The sequence below is a fragment of the Triplophysa rosa genome, linkage group LG8 (genome assembly GCF_024868665.1).
Source record: "Triplophysa rosa linkage group LG8, Trosa_1v2, whole genome shotgun sequence".
Classification (NCBI taxonomy): domain Eukaryota; kingdom Metazoa; phylum Chordata; class Actinopteri; order Cypriniformes; family Nemacheilidae; genus Triplophysa; species Triplophysa rosa.
The window spans coordinates 16,173,978-16,191,448 of record NC_079897.1 but is presented as its reverse complement, the minus strand read 5'-3'; the positions used below and the strand labels follow the sequence as shown (position 1 = coordinate 16,191,448).

The window sequence follows — 17,471 nt, the reverse complement described above, 5'->3', positions numbered from 1 at the left end:
TTAGGAGACAATCAAAAGTCTTAAAGTCACAAATAAATGCCACTTGAGTGTTTGTAATTAAGGTCATATTTTTATTTTTAAATTAAAGTCATAAAAAGACTAAACTAAGTTATTGTGGTTTGGAAATGATGATTAAATGAAATGAGATGATCTTTTGCAACAACAACAAAAAAACAATATACTGAATCATGTCCACAATAAAGAAATTAATGGACAAATTTATAATGTCTTTTTCAGATTTCATCATGCAGGTGTGCCCCAAAATCCCAGAAATTAATTTTAATCACATGACTAAGACATTGGTTGTAATTAAAACTATTAAAGAAATATTTAGCGTTCATAGAAAGTGTTAATAAGTAACTTAAACCTTATGGCCTAAACGAGCAATATTTTTATGATCTTAATTTAATTGTATACTTTTTCAAAACATCACGTGTATTAATGCTATATTTAATAATAGACTTATTTAAGGAATTAGATCTGATATTTCAGTTTGTTTTGTAATAATCTTTCACTCGAGTCGTTATAAATAATAATTATACCATTGTTTCATTCGAAGTATTCACACGAACCTTACTGCATCATTAAGCGCATATGCCATTTATATCCAGTAGGTGGCGGTGTGAACTTTAACTGCACGTCACCAGTGAAGAAGAGCAGCTGGTAAAACATCAGAAAAGAGTTTCATGTCTTTCTGGTGAGTGAAATTACTCACATTTAAAGGCGTTTATGGATGAGGTAACTGGAGCTCAGCTGATCGCTGAGGCACTTAAAGCTCAGGTACGTTTCATATTCCCGTCATTAATGCTATAATGTTAATCATATCTATAACGTTACTGTATGTTATAAAAACGTTAGTTTGTAAATTAAGTAATTAAATCGTTTGCCTATTTGGTTAAAGATACACGACCAGAAGTGTACAGTTATTTATAACATAATGTACGTAATGTTAAGTTGATATCGCCTGTTCTTTGAACTTGGACTGTGTCAAAGGTGTTGCGCATGCGCACCGTAACAAAAACACGAAATAATTATGTACTTGACAGTTTTATTTTGCATATGACATAGTTTTTTATGTACAGGCTCAAATGTTATCTGTCAGATTGGTATTGTAATTTTTAATGCAGGGTTGCCACTGTTGGCTTTGGCTGGAGTGAGATTTTTGGGTGGGGGGTGGTTGTGTAAAATAGTAATAAAAACCCTAGGTGTTTTATATATAATCATTTGATAAAAAATATTTTTAAGTGTGCAGAACCAGCAATTCAAAGCAATAAAATATGTTTCTAGACATCTTTAAAGTGGGCAATTGTGTATCTTCCCAAAACAATACAATAAGATGATTTCATATGTAGTAGACAGTAATGTCTGCTTTATCCACTTTTTTAAGGTAGGCTAATCTAAAGACCCACCAAAATATTTTCAAGTACTTTGGAAATACTGAAAAAAACATTCATCCTCTTTTAATAGAGTTAACCTTTTATTTTCCTTCTCATTCTATGAATAAAATACAACTTTATTTCCGGGTTGAAGTAGGAATTATCAAATTTCCGAGAGCACGTAAAGGCAGCATTATAACTATGTTTAGTTCGTGAAGCTTAACGTTCTTGGTCAATAAATAGTAAACGTTTGTAAACTAATATATTTCGGCCCTCTTACTGTTGGTACTTATGCTCAGATTGCGCAATCCAGTTGAATCCAGCTACTGCCCATGCACAGAGATTGGCATTTACTGTACAGAGAGTTCTCCAGAAACTTGTGCTTGAGCAGCCGCATTGAACCTTTCCTCATTCATAATAACACAACTGCAGCATCTTGGTAATATCTTTGACCAGCTCAATTGACTTAATAGCGTAAAACATGGACATCTTATTTAGGTAACTTACCCTAATAAAATCACACACCATCTGTACAGTGCACTAACCTGATCTTGATGTCTCGCAGATCTCCTTCACTGTTTCTGGCACGCAGATATTTGTCCCGGCAATTTTAATCAGACAGTCTTCAGGTCTGGCTTCTCTGTAACTTTAAGCTTTATCTCCGAGCAGCCTACTTGTCTCTTGTTATGTTTACTAGATAGGAGCTGGGACTTACAAAGGGGCGGAGCTGGGGGGTGGATGCCTGGCCCCGGTTGCATAAAGCACCTTAAGTTTTTCCCTTAAGTATGACACTTAAGGGGTGATTTTCCTTTACCAAAGACAATAGGAGAATAACTTAAGTAAAACTTAAGGTATACTTAAGGACACACTTAAGGGAAAATTACACTTAAGGTGCTTTATGCAACCGGGCCCTGCTCCTATCACTAAATCCTTGGTGTTTCGAATCAGATCCGTGGGCGTGGCTTGTTGGTTTTGACTAAATCCTTGGTGTTTCGAGTCTTACAAAACCTTTACCCTAACCCACACCCTAACCATCTAAACTACCTATAGTTGTTAAACTTGCCAAAAAACACAGTTGCGTGATGACGTCAGACTCGAAACACCCAGGATTTAATGAGAGCCCGCCAATGGCCAGAGATGGGCATCAATTACAAATACTTTTGTGGGGCTTCGTTTTTGAAAAAAATTGTGTCGCGAGATGAGCGAAACATTAAACAAAAATCACAATTAAATAGCATATTTCCAATCAATAATTAGACTTTGCATAACATTTATCATAACATTTGTTTCCTCGTCGAAACGTCGGCCTTTATCAATTGACGATTGGCTCTTTTTACTAGAAGGCGGGACTTCCGTCGCTTTTGCGTTAGTGGCCCATTTTATTATCTTTGATCATGCATAGATGTGGGTATATCAAATTAACTCATTTATTTGATTCCCTTAGAAAAAATGACGCATATTTTATAGTAACATGAATTTTGGTGGATTGATGAACATTTGTATTACCATGGTTTTAAAAAATGTCATGGATATACTTTTTTATTTGTAGTAACTATGGTTTTACTACCAATATTTACATTTATTTTGTGTCTGCTGTAGTAAAAAAAACATGGTTGATTTTCTTAAACCATACACCATATTAAATCATATAATGCATTTTCATTCTTTTTAGATTTACATTAGTTATTAAATCATCTCATACTCTATTTTTTATCTCATTGTTGATGTTTTTTTTAATTCTCCATGTGCAGAATGTGGAGTACATGTTTGGCATTGTTGGTGTGCCGATCATTGAGGTGGCCATGGCAGCCCAAGCAGCTGGCATCAAGTATGTGGGCATGCGCAACGAGCAAGCAGTAAGACGATTTCACTTTTCAAAAACACGCCTGTTTCTCGTGGCTTGGATCTGTTGGTAAATTCATCTTTTTCTCTCCAGGCCTGCTATGCTGCATCTACCATTGGCTACTTGACAGGACGGTATGAATGCGTCTCATTCCAGTTCATTGCTCAGTTGTACTCAGGGTTTTTCCTGGCTCAAAATGAGGCGGAGGTGGTGCCATCCTGATCTTGTACACACACACGTAGGCCTACCGTACCTTTAAGTGGCTTAACCAAAGTGACTTTGACATATTAAAAGTTCTAATAAAATTAGATGAAAATGACAATTATTAAGTTATATAAAACATTACTTTTATTCAACCAAACAAATAAAATCAACTAGAGCTTTTTTATCATTTTCAACTAACTTTTCAGCCCACATTAGCCAACTGAATTAACCAGTCTTACTAGATGAGCAAAGCTCATTCACATCTTGCATTCTCTGTGGTTCACTTTAAATGATTCAATTATCTTCGTTAGTGACTGAAAAGTTCAATAGTTTAAATGAATCGGTTCAAATGAGTCATTCGTGTGCGAGTCGTTCTGAACGCAATGTGCGTTCATACTGGCGAACTCGCGGTGTACAGTATACGCTGATTCAACGATCCAACTGCACAGCTAAATACATTACAATGATGTACGTCATGTTAATTTAAGAAATTTCAAGAAATGAAACGTACTTGGATGCAAAACAAACAGCCGTCAAACACAGCTAGCTCTTGTTCTGCAACTCTTTTTAGCGCCTCAGTGTGCTGATAACGAAACAGCGCCTCTGTTGTGGCGTAATGCCGCAACTGCAGTTACAAATGACAGTCTGTTTAATGCACGCAGCATTTCTTGTGAAGACACCCGACATGATTTTGGCGAGAGTCTGAGGCGGCACGACATTTGACGGAGGCGGCAGCCTCCAATTTCTCTATGCAGGAAAAACCCTGGTAGTACTTGTTCAGAGTCAGAATCTTGTGCCGACATTGTGTTATTTTCCAGCCCTGCTGTCTGTCTGGTTGTATCTGGACCTGGCCTGATTCATGCACTTGGTGGAATGGCCAATGCTAACATGAACTGCTGGTAACTTTTATGCTGCTGAATTCACTTAATATTAATAATAACTAATCCGACATTATTACTCATTTGAATTTTTTTAATGTACAGGCCTGTCATTGTCATTGGCGGCTCCTCTGATAGAAACCAGGAAACCACAGGAGCGTTTCAAGAGTTTCCTCAGGTTTGTGTTCAAACATTCAGGACTTTGTATACATTTTTTTAGCATCTCTGCCCAGTCTGTTTCATTGTGTTTCTCCTCAGGTTGAAGCTTGTCGTCTGTACAGCAAGTTTTCTGCTCGACCAAGCAGTCTTCAGATGATACCGGCTGTAATTGAAAAAGTAAATCTCCACACCTATGTTTATGGATTTGACACTTTGATTTAAAGTGATTCACACTCTATTCAAGCAATGCATTTTATCACAACAGTATGTGCATTACCAGGGAATGCTTTGTTTTACCCGTTGAGCTATACAACAAAAATGTATCTAATAAATAAAATGACCGGATCTTCTGTAAGGAAAATACACAGTGCATTCTCTGCATTCTACGTTCTCTGTCACAGGCCGTAAGGAGCAGTATTTACGGCAGACCTGGAGCGTGCTATGTGGACATTGCAGGAGACATGGTGAATGCCAAAATAGACAGGGCCAGTGTCAGGTGAGCTTCTTTCATCATCAATAAAAAGTTTCATATTTAGCGTTACACCGTTACTTTAGTTCCTATGGATCTTGAAATGTTTGCGCCATACTTTTCATAACCCAGTATATGAAGATGTAAAAATGTGTACAGACATTACATTTATTTCTCATTCATTTTCATAAACCTGTCTCTCACTTTTTATTTGCTGTAGGTTTGTTTCCTGTTGTCCTGCAGCTCCTGTGAGTCAGGCTGACAGCAGAGAGGTCACAAAGGCTGTAAAGCTGCTCAAGACGGCTCGGAGGCCTCTGATCATTATTGGAAAAGGTGAACCAGACATTTAAGTGACAGGCAATGTCCTTATGAACTCCAGCCATCTTACATTCATCCTACAAGCACATTTAACTATGAAAATGTCGTCAGTTGTATTTTTTTGCGTAATGACTAAACACATCTGTTTTTGATTTCTGTGTTTTATTTACTTGTCATATCCAGTATTTTCTCGATAACTGTGTTGTGGTGCAGGTGCGGCATATGCCAGGGCAGAGAGGGAGGTCAGGGAGTTGGTGGAGGTGACCGGACTTCCTTTCCTTCCCACACCAATGGGGAAAGGTGTGCTGCCCGATGACCACCCCAACTGTGTAGCTGCGGCCAGATCCAGGTGTGTGTCAAATTATTCATATAATCTTCATTTTGTAATATAAAGATCTATTAATGTAATTTTTATAATCATTAATAACATCTTTGTTAAGCATTATATAAAATGTGGGACTATTATTAGAAGTTTTTTTTTACTTGTAGATGTTTTCAACTATATTTCGTTTTCATGTTTAAAGCAAGCATGTTGAAAAGCTATAGCGATTTTTGTTGCCCTTAAAACTGCATTTATGTTTACTTTTCTGTTATTTTATTATCACTTATATGATATCTGTCTTTCTTTGTGTAGAGCTCTGTTGCAGGCTGATGTTGTGGTGCTTCTAGGTGCCAGACTCAACTGGATCCTGCACTTTGGTTTTTCACCCAGGTTCAGTCCCCACGTGAAGGTCATTCAGGTGTGCTATCCACCAACACAACACTAGCACAAATACAAGTACATGACAAAAGGACCACTATCAAGATCGATCATTTGTGCGCGTGTTATTGGTGTGTGAATGTTTTTCAGGTGGATCTGTGTGCTGAAGAGTTGAGTAATAATGTAAGAGCTGCATCGGCTCTGATGGGTGATATACGAGCTGTAGTCAGCCAGGTAAACCACAGTAAATTCAGCACCCTCACTCATCTTTCATTTAAATGATTGACACGTACGTATTGTATAGTTGCGTAATAATCTTTTGTATATTCTGAAGACTGTGAAAGACCATTAACCCCATTGACATTCATTACATTGTAAAGCAAAACGTACCACCTTTTTGTAGCAAGTTTTCATAACCCAAAACGAAGGATTTACATGATACACACTTTCTATGTTTTAAAGCTGTTGGAGAGTTTAAAATCCGAGTCCTGGAGATTCCCGTCTGATGCAGAATGGTGGGCAACACTGAAGGAGAAAATGGTTGCTAATGCTCACATGTCAAAGGTGGGAGTATGGTATGCTGGTAGCATTGGTGCTATAATAAAACCAAATCATTGTCTATCAGTGTATTAATAAATTAAAATTTAGTGTGTCAAATTAACAGTGTGTCATCTGTGTTTGTAAAGTACTGAATGGACCGTCTTTGTTTCCTGCAGACTCTTGCTCTTCATTCAACTGTACCCATGAATTACTACACAGCCTTCCACCACATCTCTGAGCTCCTGCCCAAAGACTGTATCATAGTCAGTGAGGGAGCTAACACCATGGACATTGGCCGTACTATGCTGCTAAACTACCTGCCACGACACAGGTGAGACGCTCCACAATTCACAGTTGAAAAGTCCACCAGCAAATACAATTTCTCTTATAATGTACCATCCCAGATATACATGACTTCCTTTTTTTAGTTGGACAAAAACAAAGAATTTTCACTCATGGCAAACGTCTGTTCCTTTAAACCAACCTGATGAGGTGCTACCAGGCTTTGTTGACTTAAATGTTTTTGACTGATGAGTACATCCAATATTGTTTAGGGTTGGTATAGCGTAATGGTTGAAGATTTGGACTGGCAACTGAAAGGTTGTTGGTTTTAACCTCTTAAGCGGTGATGCTCTTCAGAAAGGCATTTTTTCAGGTTGCTGTAAGGAGGGCTGTTCTTAGTAGTTAGTGACTAGTTTATTTGCCGCATTGTAATTGAAATGCTTTGTACAGGTTGGATGCAGGTACTTTCGGCACTATGGGGGTGGGCCCGGGCTTTGCCATCGCAGCAGCTGTTTTGGAGCAGGCTCAGCAGAGCTCACAGAGAGTGGTGTGTGTGGAGGGAGACAGTGCTTTTGGTTTCTCTGGTATGGAGGTGGAGACCATGTGCAGGTAAACCTACATCACCTACAAGTTAAAGTGATGTAAATGAAAATTCTGTCATCATTTACTAACCCTCTTGTTATTTCGAACCTGTATGACTTACTTTCTTCCGCAGAGCACAAAAGAAGATATTTTGAAGGATGTTGGTAACCAGCACCCACTCACTTGCATTGGTTTTGTGTCCATACAGTAGAAGTAAATGGGGGCCAGTGCTATTCAGTTACCAACTTTCTTCAAAACATTTTTTTTTGTGTTCTGCAGAAGAAAGTTATACAGGTTTGAAATGACAAGAAGGTGAATAAATGATAACAGAATTTTCATCTTTGGGTGAACTTGCCCTTTAACATCATCCTTATAAAAGACAGTTAGTTGAATCTATAGGCCATTTGAATAGTAAAAGAAATCGTGATCATGGCTTTGCTTTGCTCTGAAGTACTATAATTATTCCTTACTTTTTCTGAATAGGTATAAACTCCCAATCATAATTATAGTAATCAACAACAATGGCATCTACAGTGGAGTGGATCCCGACACATGGAGAGAGATGGAGAAAATGGGTGACATGACAACAATGTGAGTCCAGAGAATATATTTATATTTTTTACTGATAGAATAATTCAAAATAAAAAAAAAATTTTTTTTACTAAAGCATCTAATGTGCCCAAGACCGTATGTGTGTGTCTCAGAGCTCCTCCAGTGACTCTGCTGCCAGAGGCGCGGTATGAACAGGTAATGACTGCTTTCGGGGGGTGTGGTTACCTGGTGCGAACTGTGGAGGAACTGCGTAGTGCGCTTCAGGAGAGTTTGAAAAATGCACAGATGCCGAGTCTTCTGAACGTGCTTATAGACCCAGCGTCAGACCGCAAACAGCAGGTACTGCTTTCACACGCAACACACAACCTCCAGATGTGCTGATAAACTGATGCCATTCAAAGCAATAGAAACATCATTAGCGTAATTAACTCCATTAACATAATAATGACATCTGATGCTCGGCATGGAGCTATCAACACCAAGAAAATACTGATCAAATGTTTTTCAAAATTCAGTTTATAAAATATAAAAAATAAATGTAAAGTAAATAGACATACACTGAATGGAGATTGTGTATTGGAGATTGTATAGTGATCATGAAAAGATCCTCGGGTTGTTCTTCAGGGATGGTTATGCTTTAAAAAAGCGTACTGTAATTTTATCTGCTAAAAGCATTAGCTGAATGACTGCTCCCTTGAGTAACATATAGTTTAACTCTTCATTGTGAGTCTTGTTGTTGTGTTCCACACCTCTGAAACTGTTAAGAGTTCACGACATCAGAGGCCCTGTGTGATAAATGCACGCTAACACACCCACACATGGATTTTCTTTATCCCCTCCCACACAAACACACACACACACACAACTTATACATATCTGACCTTTCTATTCTTGAAAGTTATGAGACCCCGTTATTAAAAGTTGTGACCCTCTTTGTTATGCTGAACGTATCCTGGCAACCACACACAGACGGTTGAAGGATTGAGTGTCATAGTGACCCTGAGAACACGGAATTTGCGTGTCTGTCCCAGACTGATTTAAAGGGTTTCCCCAATGATGAGTGGAAAACTATCAAGATTTACAGATGCATTAGAATGTCAGCTGCTTAGGGATTCAACCCATTGTTTTATCTGCTGGATCTTATTGATGTTCATGTGAAAATCGTTCTTTAATTTTAATATCCCTATCTGTGTGTTTTTATAGGAGTTTCCCTGGCTGACACGTTCAAATCTTTAAAGGCATTGGATGCGATCTATTACTATACCGTACACTACAATTGATCAACTTGCTGTAGGTGGCAGCATTTCCTGTAATACAACAACAAACCTGTATCAATTTGTGTAGTTTACACTTTTTTAATGTTTTTATTTGGCTACAGGGTGAGGTTTGGATATAAAATAAAATCGTTTGCATGGTCATACAGGTTATATACTTGTGTAATGTATGCCATAAAATACACACACGTATACAATTTACAACAGCCATAAAACAGCTTTGCGCGAGGAACAGATTGAGGCGTAAACCTAAATTTTAAAATTGTGGGTAAAATGAAGAACCAATTGCATGTTTGAATCTGATGCGGATTAGATGTCAGCTTTGGTGAAGGGTTTGGTTTTGCTTTAGGCTTAGAACAACATCAGTGGGGAAATAATAACCAAATTATTATTTTGGGTTGATTCAATAAAAAGAAATTGTGCAGAGAATGTGGATTTAATTTTTTTAATGTGTACATTTTTTATTCCTTAAAGGCGGGGTCGCCGATTTCTCTTAGCCGTTGTTGATGTTCAAATCACCAAAACAGACACACCCCAGTGTCCGTCCTGTGCACTTTACTGCTGATTGGCTACAAGGTTGTTTTGGTACTTGGCCCGACTTTGTCTAAACAAGTGTAATTCGGAAATCGGACACCCCGCCTTTAAGTTGGATAGTCTTTTTTACAGGAAGATTTTTCTTTTTACCTTACCTGATCTCAGGTCAGTGTTGTGTGTCCGGAGTGGGGTTCTGTTTAAGCTCATCACATCCTTTAGTTAATTGAAGTCTTCCTGACCTCCTCTCTTGCACTCCTATAAAGTGCCAGTGCTGCTTTATCACGTAGAGAGAAGAAGAAAGTGTCCTCTCATTGATCTTGGCAGGCACATCACAGGATGCAAGATGTAACCTTATAATATTGTTCTGAAATGGACTAATTTCTATACATTTTATCGTATACATAACAATGGTCATTTTTGTAATAACTACTTGATTATAAAAGAGGAATGCAGATGTTCTTGGTACCATTCATTTGTTTTCCAAATAAAAACGTGATTTCTAAAACCTCATTTCTACCTGTGTATCTGTTTTTCTTCTTCACTCTCTCTGATGGAAGGCATGTACAGTGTGTATCTCTCTCTTGTGTAACACAAGGCGTTTAAATGGTCCTCCTCATAATAGCTCCGTCATTAATTCTGAGTGAACTTAAAGGCACTAATAAATTGTGAGCAGCACCGGTCAATACGTCCTGAAAAAGCACATACACAGTGAGAAAGAGAGAGAGGATGGGGAGGGGGTGAGAAGCTCTGGAAAACATCTGTGTTATTCCACTACAACGCATGCAGGCTAATTCTGTCATTTTATGTGTGTACATTATACCCAGCATAGTTTTGTGTCACTGTATCATTTGATATCACTATGATCTCTATGCTAATGGTGCTTAAACGTCTGCCAGTGGCGTGACACCTTGTCATTTCAATGTCATTTCTGTCTATACTGTTGTGTTTTCTTTATCCATTTGAGATGGGGGGAAACAAAAGCAGTATTGGCTGTAGTAACAGGCTAATATTGGCTACAGGGGGCAGCTGACCGGCTGCCTTCTGTATATTTAGCTCAGGGCCAATACATGCGAGAAGCGTAACAGATATTGGCTGGCATTCACATCTCGTAAAGGCGTGGGGCTAGTGAGAGAGAAGAGTACAGGGTGGCTTCCTCAGATCGCTCATCTGCGCTGTTGGAGAAACACCGGGGCTGGCAGCATGATTCTACTCGCACTTGGACTATATTTTCCACTCCTCTGCTATGTGTCTTCCCTCTCTTTCGTTGATAACGTTTTCCCTCTCCCGGCAGGTAAGACGACACACAACATCAGATCTGTGTCTTTGTGCATGATTGGTGTATTGATAATGATTTCTCTTACGGGAAGTTTATGTTTGCACATGATATGAGAATTGACAGCACCTGCGGTTGCTCCATAAGGACCAAGCAATTAAATGAATGCATTAGTTTGCATTATAGTTTCATTCATATGCTCCTGTTAATGCATTATAGTTTCAATCATATGCTCTTGTTAATTTAATCAATATTTAGCGATTCGTTATAAATTGGACATGTTCTGTCTGCTGTGATGTTTTGATGAACATTATGTGCAGATCATATAATGTGTTGACACTTAAAAAAAGGTTCTTAAACATTTTCCTTTTCAAGCGGTATGATTGATGTATAAAGAACCTTTACACAACCTTCCTGTTGCATAATAAGTTTATTGTAATAGAAAAATTCTTCTTCAGAAGAAGTTCTTCAGACTAGAAAAAGCCAAGAAAGATGATTTTTTTAACGATGATACTGTCTATTGTGTCTTAAATAGTAATAATACTTTTTAAAAAAGCTTCAATTTTAATAACTAGTGTGGGCTCCCTAAGGAAAAGTAGAGATACTCTAGTAAATTTACGCACCAGCATAAATGAATTATGTGGCTAATGGTAAAATGGCTGTGTTTGAGTTTTCGCAGCCAATACTGCAGTGAAGAGTTTATTTGGGCAAGTAATATTTCTTTGGGAAGATTTACCTCTTTTTGAAATTCTGTTTTAATGTTCTGACATTTTACAGTATTGCTTGCTACAGTATTGATTCACTTATGTGAACTTGAGGGAAACTGACTTTATACATCCACAATTAAATCACAAACATGAAAAATCAATGGATTTCTGAGAAAACGTCTAACAACAGTTGCTTGCAGATTCCATTGTATTTGGACATTAAATGACTATGGCCCGGTTTCACAGACAAGGCCTATGCCTTCGTTAAATTCACTTTTTGATGATTTAGAAAAAAACAACAGCACTGCCATATTTTAAGATATTTCAGGGCGCATTGTTTTTAGTTAAGACACAAGCTCAAACATTAATTTTAGTCTGGGACTAACCCTAAGCTGTCTGTGAACCCGGGCCTTAAATTCTGAAAAGTTAATATTTAAATAATCTACATCATGGTATCTCGCATTTATATTATAGTTATATGACAAATATAATTATTTTAATCATATTAATCTAAACAATATGAATATAATAATATAATTACTGTGATTGTTTACATTACAGCCTATTAAAACAGATTGAGCTGATATACTGGCACTACTAAGTCTTTAAATATCTAATAGTTTTCCGTAATGGGGACTTTGTCATTACAGTCACATCAAGCATCTGATAAATATCATAGCTGTCATGTGTTCCACTCCCTCTTTTTCCAAAGCAGCGGCGTGAAACGCTGTTCCGTTGAACCACGTGTCCATGTACATGCTCCTCATGACCCTCGTCTCATCTCATCCACAGATCTCCAGTTGCTGGAAGCCAGAAAGATATTCAACCCCTGCTGTTTACTGACTCCTCCACCCCCCCTCTTCCCTCCACCACCTCCTTCACTGTGGCGGAGGTCTCTGGTGAGTCCCCATGCGTGACCCTTGATCCAGGACCTGTAATTGGTTCTGATGTGTAAGTTACAGGTACTTGACATCCATATGGTGAAGATCCGGGTGTGGATCAATAATATATAGGTGTGTTTCTATTATCTGCATGATCTCTGCCAGACAATTTGTGTAAATGAAAAAGTAACAAACAAAATAACTAATGTATAATACATTTTGTTATCAAATATAGTTTGCAAATGTTGTTTTATGTATGAACTCTCTTAGACTGAGAATAGAGATACACCAAATGAAAGGAACTCAGAGGAAAAAAGCAAACACTCAACCAATGTGTGTTCCCCAGGACCTGCAGGACCTCCTGGCCCTCAGGTATGTGCTTCTAGTTTGCAAAATGCTCCTAGTTTGCATTTATTTCTTATTTAATATACTTTACATTACAAATATTATTATGTAAACTTAAATACTTGAATACAATAACTGTATAAATAACATGTATTGTGACAATTTAGTTTTTTTTCTGAGGTTGAATGGAAAGCAAGATCTCTATATGAACTCTGTGACTGCTGCTTTATGATATTTACGCAAATGTTAAAAGCACAAAATCCGACACACCCAAATATATTTAAAAACAATCTAAAAGTACTAAAAGCCATCATGTGCAAATTTGTTGAGGATGGTGTAGTCGCTGAAGGTCCTCCTGGGAAGTTGAGTATTGGTTCATCACAATGGTCAGTTCCAGCTCTGTATTTAGCCTTTATAGAGCTCTCAGCATGACAGAGCCGTGTGAGTTCCCCAGACGTCTTTCTGTAGTGACACGGATTATTATGGCCCCCCATAACACAGCAGGCCATTAACGCTCCACATATAGATCAGATGGAAATAGACCTTTTTCCACTGCCAGCCTCTGTTTCATCACACCATTCTTAGAACAAGCCTGAGAAACACACACAGACAGCCAAACCCCCTGAGAGAGAGAGAGAGAGAGAGAGAGAGAGAGAGAGAGAGAGAGAGAGAGAGAGAGAGAGAGAGAGAGAGAGAGAGAGAGAGGAGAGAGAGAGAGAGAGAGTTTACCTCAGCCCCGCATGTTCAGTCTACTCAGAAAATACACTACTGTTGAAAAGTTTAATCACAGAGTGAAATGTTTTTCTTGAGCTTACTTGTGATCTAAATGTCTGAAATTAGTTTTGAAGACAAAATTATTATTGTGCAAGCATATGTGACCTTGTCTGTGAAATCCAGGCTGAAAAACGAATTAATTTTAAGAGAATGACATTAGGACCAAAGTAGTCAAAAATAGATAATGTACTGAAAGTTTTATTAGGCCTACTTTGTGTAGTGATTTTGAATACTGAAATTGACTGTTTTTGTACAAAAATATACTTGAAGTTGACTTCGTAAAACATTGATTTCAACCTTTGACATGGCTTTACTCGGTCAATATTAAAGATATCAAGGTTATATTTTCACAGAATGTTCTTTATATGTTAAATTAATTTATGCAGAAAACTAGATAACTTGAGCTGGGTTTTCACAGGCAGGGTCACATATTAGTTTGTGTCATTACAAAACTAATGTTTTGTTTCATAAAAATAGTTTTGAAATGGATGACTTGGACTGAAAAAAAGAAGAAAGCCAAAAGAGTCACATCCCAAAGTGTGACAGCTCGTTGATGGCAAAAATACATGTATGCAAATTCTAGGCAAAGGGTGACTACACTGAAAATGCTAAAATATTTTATTTTTGGACTTTATTTAGTTATACCATAATTCTCCCTTATTCAGTTATAATAATTTTTTTAGTTTTGATTTTGAGTTAACTATTATTCTAAAATGTGACCCTAAACTTTTAACTAGTAGTCAGTTTTTAATTTCCCAAAATCCTGGTTTTTATCGTGCGTTCCAATTAATATCAGTCAAACTGCAGTTGGGATGTTTTGTTTAGTAATAATAATAATGACTCAAATAAGCACCGCTAACTAACACAATAAAACACAAAAAACAACATGATAGCACAATAAAGACTTTAAAATCTTTAATACATTTTTTGCAACAAAAAAAAACTCTTTATTTTGCTGACACAGGATAAACTATCATTTTTATCACTCACATAGTGAATATAATTAAGGTTGACGGGATACTAAAAATTCTGTCATCCTTTACTCACCCTCAGATTGTTCCAAATCTGTATAAATGTCTTTGTTCTGCTGAACACAAAAGAAGATATTTGGAAGAATGTCAGTAACCAAACAGATCTCATCCCTATACCATACTAGGAAAAATAAATGCTATGGTAGTCAATGGTGGCCAAGATGAGCATTCTTCCAAATATCTTCCTCAGTGTTTAGCAGAACAAATACATTTATACAGGTTTGGAACAATCTGAGGGTGAGTAAATGACATTAGTCTGTGCTATTACTTAAAATGACAAGACATGTTTGCGATTCATTATATAATTGTGTCTGTGTCTGATCAGGGTCTTCCTGGACTGCTGGGACCACAGGGACCAAAGGGAGATAAGGTACGGGACATACTGTACAAACAAACAAACAAACAGATACAGGGATCCTTTGCTGGTAGTGTTTTGTTAACCTGAATCAATTGTGCGATATTAAGCTCTTTTAGCTGTATGTATTTGTACATATGTGTCTATATAAAGGTATATGTGCTGTAACTTTTCAAACCCTTCGCAAATTGTGACTCTTTTCTCCACGCCCCCCGCAACCACCCCCCCCCCATCCCATCCCATCCCTTCTCTTCTCTTCTGTGTTGGCAGGGTGAAATTGGAAGGCCTGGACAAAAGGTGAGACACTCACTGTCCTCAGCTTTTCAATAAATGGATTAAACTGAAGGACAGTTAGTGAGAGACGTACTCACACACACACACACACACACACACACACACACACACACACACACACGCAAGAATATTGCGAGCAAGAGAAACCTTGCCACAGATGAACTGGTCAATCTGTATTTAACAGGCAGCAAAGTGCTAAACAGCAGGGGACTATGAGGCGCCGTATAGGGTTTAAATCAAACTGCGCTTATGAATACATATATAAAAGCGTGCATACATATATATACATTGCTCACATATACATGTATACTATTGGATGTTCAAGCAAACACATATGAAAAACATGTGCGCACTAATGTGAAATCCATACCAATACATCTTATGTTAGTTAAGCTTGCATGTACACTTTTTCGCGCATACATATAAACTCAATGCGTGCAATCACACCTATACAATACTCGCACATACATATAAACTCTGCGTACATACACATCTATAAAACATTCGCACATACATACAAACTCTGCGTACATACAGATCTATAAAACATTCGCACATACATACAAACTCTGCGTGTACACACATATATATGCGTGTGTACGCAGAGTTTGTATGTTTGTGTGAGTGTTTTAAACACTCGCGTATACATACAAACTCTGCGTACACACACATATATAAAACACTCGCGTATACATACAAACTCTGCGCACATAGACATCTATAAAACACTCGCACATACATACAAACTCTGCGCACATAGACATATATAAAACACTCGCACATACATACAAAATATGACACGCTTTAGTTTGCATGCATAGTGATTTCATATGTGGATGTGCGTGCTTTTCAGTGTAAACGGAAGGCATTTCAGTGTAAACGGAAGTCGTCTTCATTTAGATCAACATTAATCTAAAAGCGATAATAGCCTTAACGTTTATTAGTGCTTTGCTTGCTTGTGCAAGTTGCAACCCAGCTAACAATTTTTGGTTCCCAGAACGTTACCCTAAAGTTAGTTTTTGGTTCCCAGAACGTTATTTCTAAGGTTCGTTTTTGGTTCTCCGGGAAAGTTTTCTTTACATTAATAGAACGTTAGTTTCTGGTTCCCATAACGTTCTGGGAACCAAAAACGTCTCGGTTACGTTTGTAACCTCGGTTCCCTGATGGAGGGAACGAGACGTTGTGTCGAACCGACAGATGGGGTTCGTCCTTGAGAACCAATCACTTCCGACTTCTTAGAAAAGGCCAATGAAAATTGGCGAATGAAATTTCTTTCGCTCCGCCCCCTGATATCCGGGTATAAAAGGGAGACGGCGTGCCTCAATCATTCACCTTAGTTCTGAGGAGCCTGAGACCTCTCACGACTGCTGCAGTGGACAGCACATGTTGTGGCAAGAGGACACAACGTCTCGTTCCCTCCATCAGGGAACCGAGGTTACAAACATAACCGAGACGTTCCCTTTCTGTCGGTCTCTCGACGTTGTGTCGAACCGACAGATGGGGTTCCAATGGAAACGCCATAACACTGTGCTCTGTCACAATCTCAACGAAGCGACGGTGACTGGCCTGGGCGTGTCAGCCGTGAGCGCTACCGCGAAATTGTAACCTACCAGTGGGTAGGTAGGGGGTCCCAGAGCTTTCTTGAAAGGTGGGAAGGCCCCTACCTTCGGCCTCACAGGCGGCGGCCTTGTTTCTCTAACAGCGAGAAGCCGCCCGGAACCGTAAGGCCACTGGGTAAGCGCTACTTCCTCAAGCGGGGGATGCGCTACAGAGACCACTTCCTACCACAGGGAGGAGACTAGTGGAGATACCAACATGGTCTCACCGATGGGGGAGAACTCATGGGAAGAAAGTGCGGACTGAAGGAGTTAACCGCGAGGTGGAGGTCCACCTAAGGAGGTCATGGGAACCAGCATGAGGATACATCAGACGGAACCGCCCTGCTGGGGGGTTGCAACGTCTGGTAGCACTAGGTCCGGTTAGAGCTATGTTGCGAATAACTCAGGTGATACCCGGCCTAAGGGGCAGGGCTGCTCTGCCCTATAAAACACTCGCACATACATACAAACTCTGCGCACATAGACATCTATAAAACACTCG

General features: G+C 38.5%; 2 protein-coding genes across 2 annotated transcripts in view; both read left to right on the top strand.

Annotated features, from left to right (window-relative positions):
• The first annotated feature begins 650 nt into the window (after window positions 1-650).
• Window positions 651-10,221, top strand: hacl1 (2-hydroxyacyl-CoA lyase 1). The gene is made up of 17 exons (XM_057339962.1): window positions 651-780; window positions 3,128-3,232; window positions 3,313-3,353; window positions 4,242-4,322; window positions 4,407-4,479; window positions 4,560-4,637; window positions 4,862-4,956; window positions 5,150-5,262; window positions 5,461-5,596; window positions 5,882-5,987; window positions 6,098-6,181; window positions 6,410-6,511; window positions 6,664-6,818; window positions 7,220-7,378; window positions 7,835-7,942; window positions 8,056-8,242; window positions 9,107-10,221. The coding sequence occupies exons 1-17, from the start codon at window positions 730-732 to the stop codon at window positions 9,137-9,139; spliced, it is 1,707 nt and encodes a 568-aa protein (XP_057195945.1). The 5' UTR covers window positions 651-729; the 3' UTR covers window positions 9,140-10,221.
• Window positions 10,222-10,741: 520 nt separating this feature from the next.
• colq (collagen-like tail subunit (single strand of homotrimer) of asymmetric acetylcholinesterase) overlaps window positions 10,742-17,471 on the top strand; it is a 16,973-nt gene continuing 10,243 nt past the window's right edge. Inside the window, exons 1-5 of the mRNA XM_057340143.1 lie at window positions 10,742-11,002; window positions 12,484-12,590; window positions 12,843-12,944; window positions 15,048-15,092; window positions 15,348-15,374. Coding sequence (XP_057196126.1) covers window positions 10,912-11,002; window positions 12,484-12,590; window positions 12,843-12,944; window positions 15,048-15,092; window positions 15,348-15,374 — 372 coding nt within the window. The 5' untranslated portion in view covers window positions 10,742-10,911. The remainder of the gene's footprint in view (window positions 11,003-12,483; window positions 12,591-12,842; window positions 12,945-15,047; window positions 15,093-15,347; window positions 15,375-17,471) is intronic.

Bases quoted from the DNA above. Each gene is read 5' to 3' on its own strand.
- hacl1 (XM_057339962.1), top strand. From the start codon at position 730: ATGGATGAGGTAACTGGAGCTCAGCTGATCGCTGAGGCACTTAAAGCT. The intron at 6,819-7,219 runs GTGAGACGCTCC...TGCTTTGTACAG, and splicing joins AACTACCTGCCACGACACAG to GTTGGATGCAGGTACTTTCG. The intron at 8,243-9,106 runs GTACTGCTTTCA...GTGTTTTTATAG, and splicing joins CGTCAGACCGCAAACAGCAG to GAGTTTCCCTGGCTGACACG.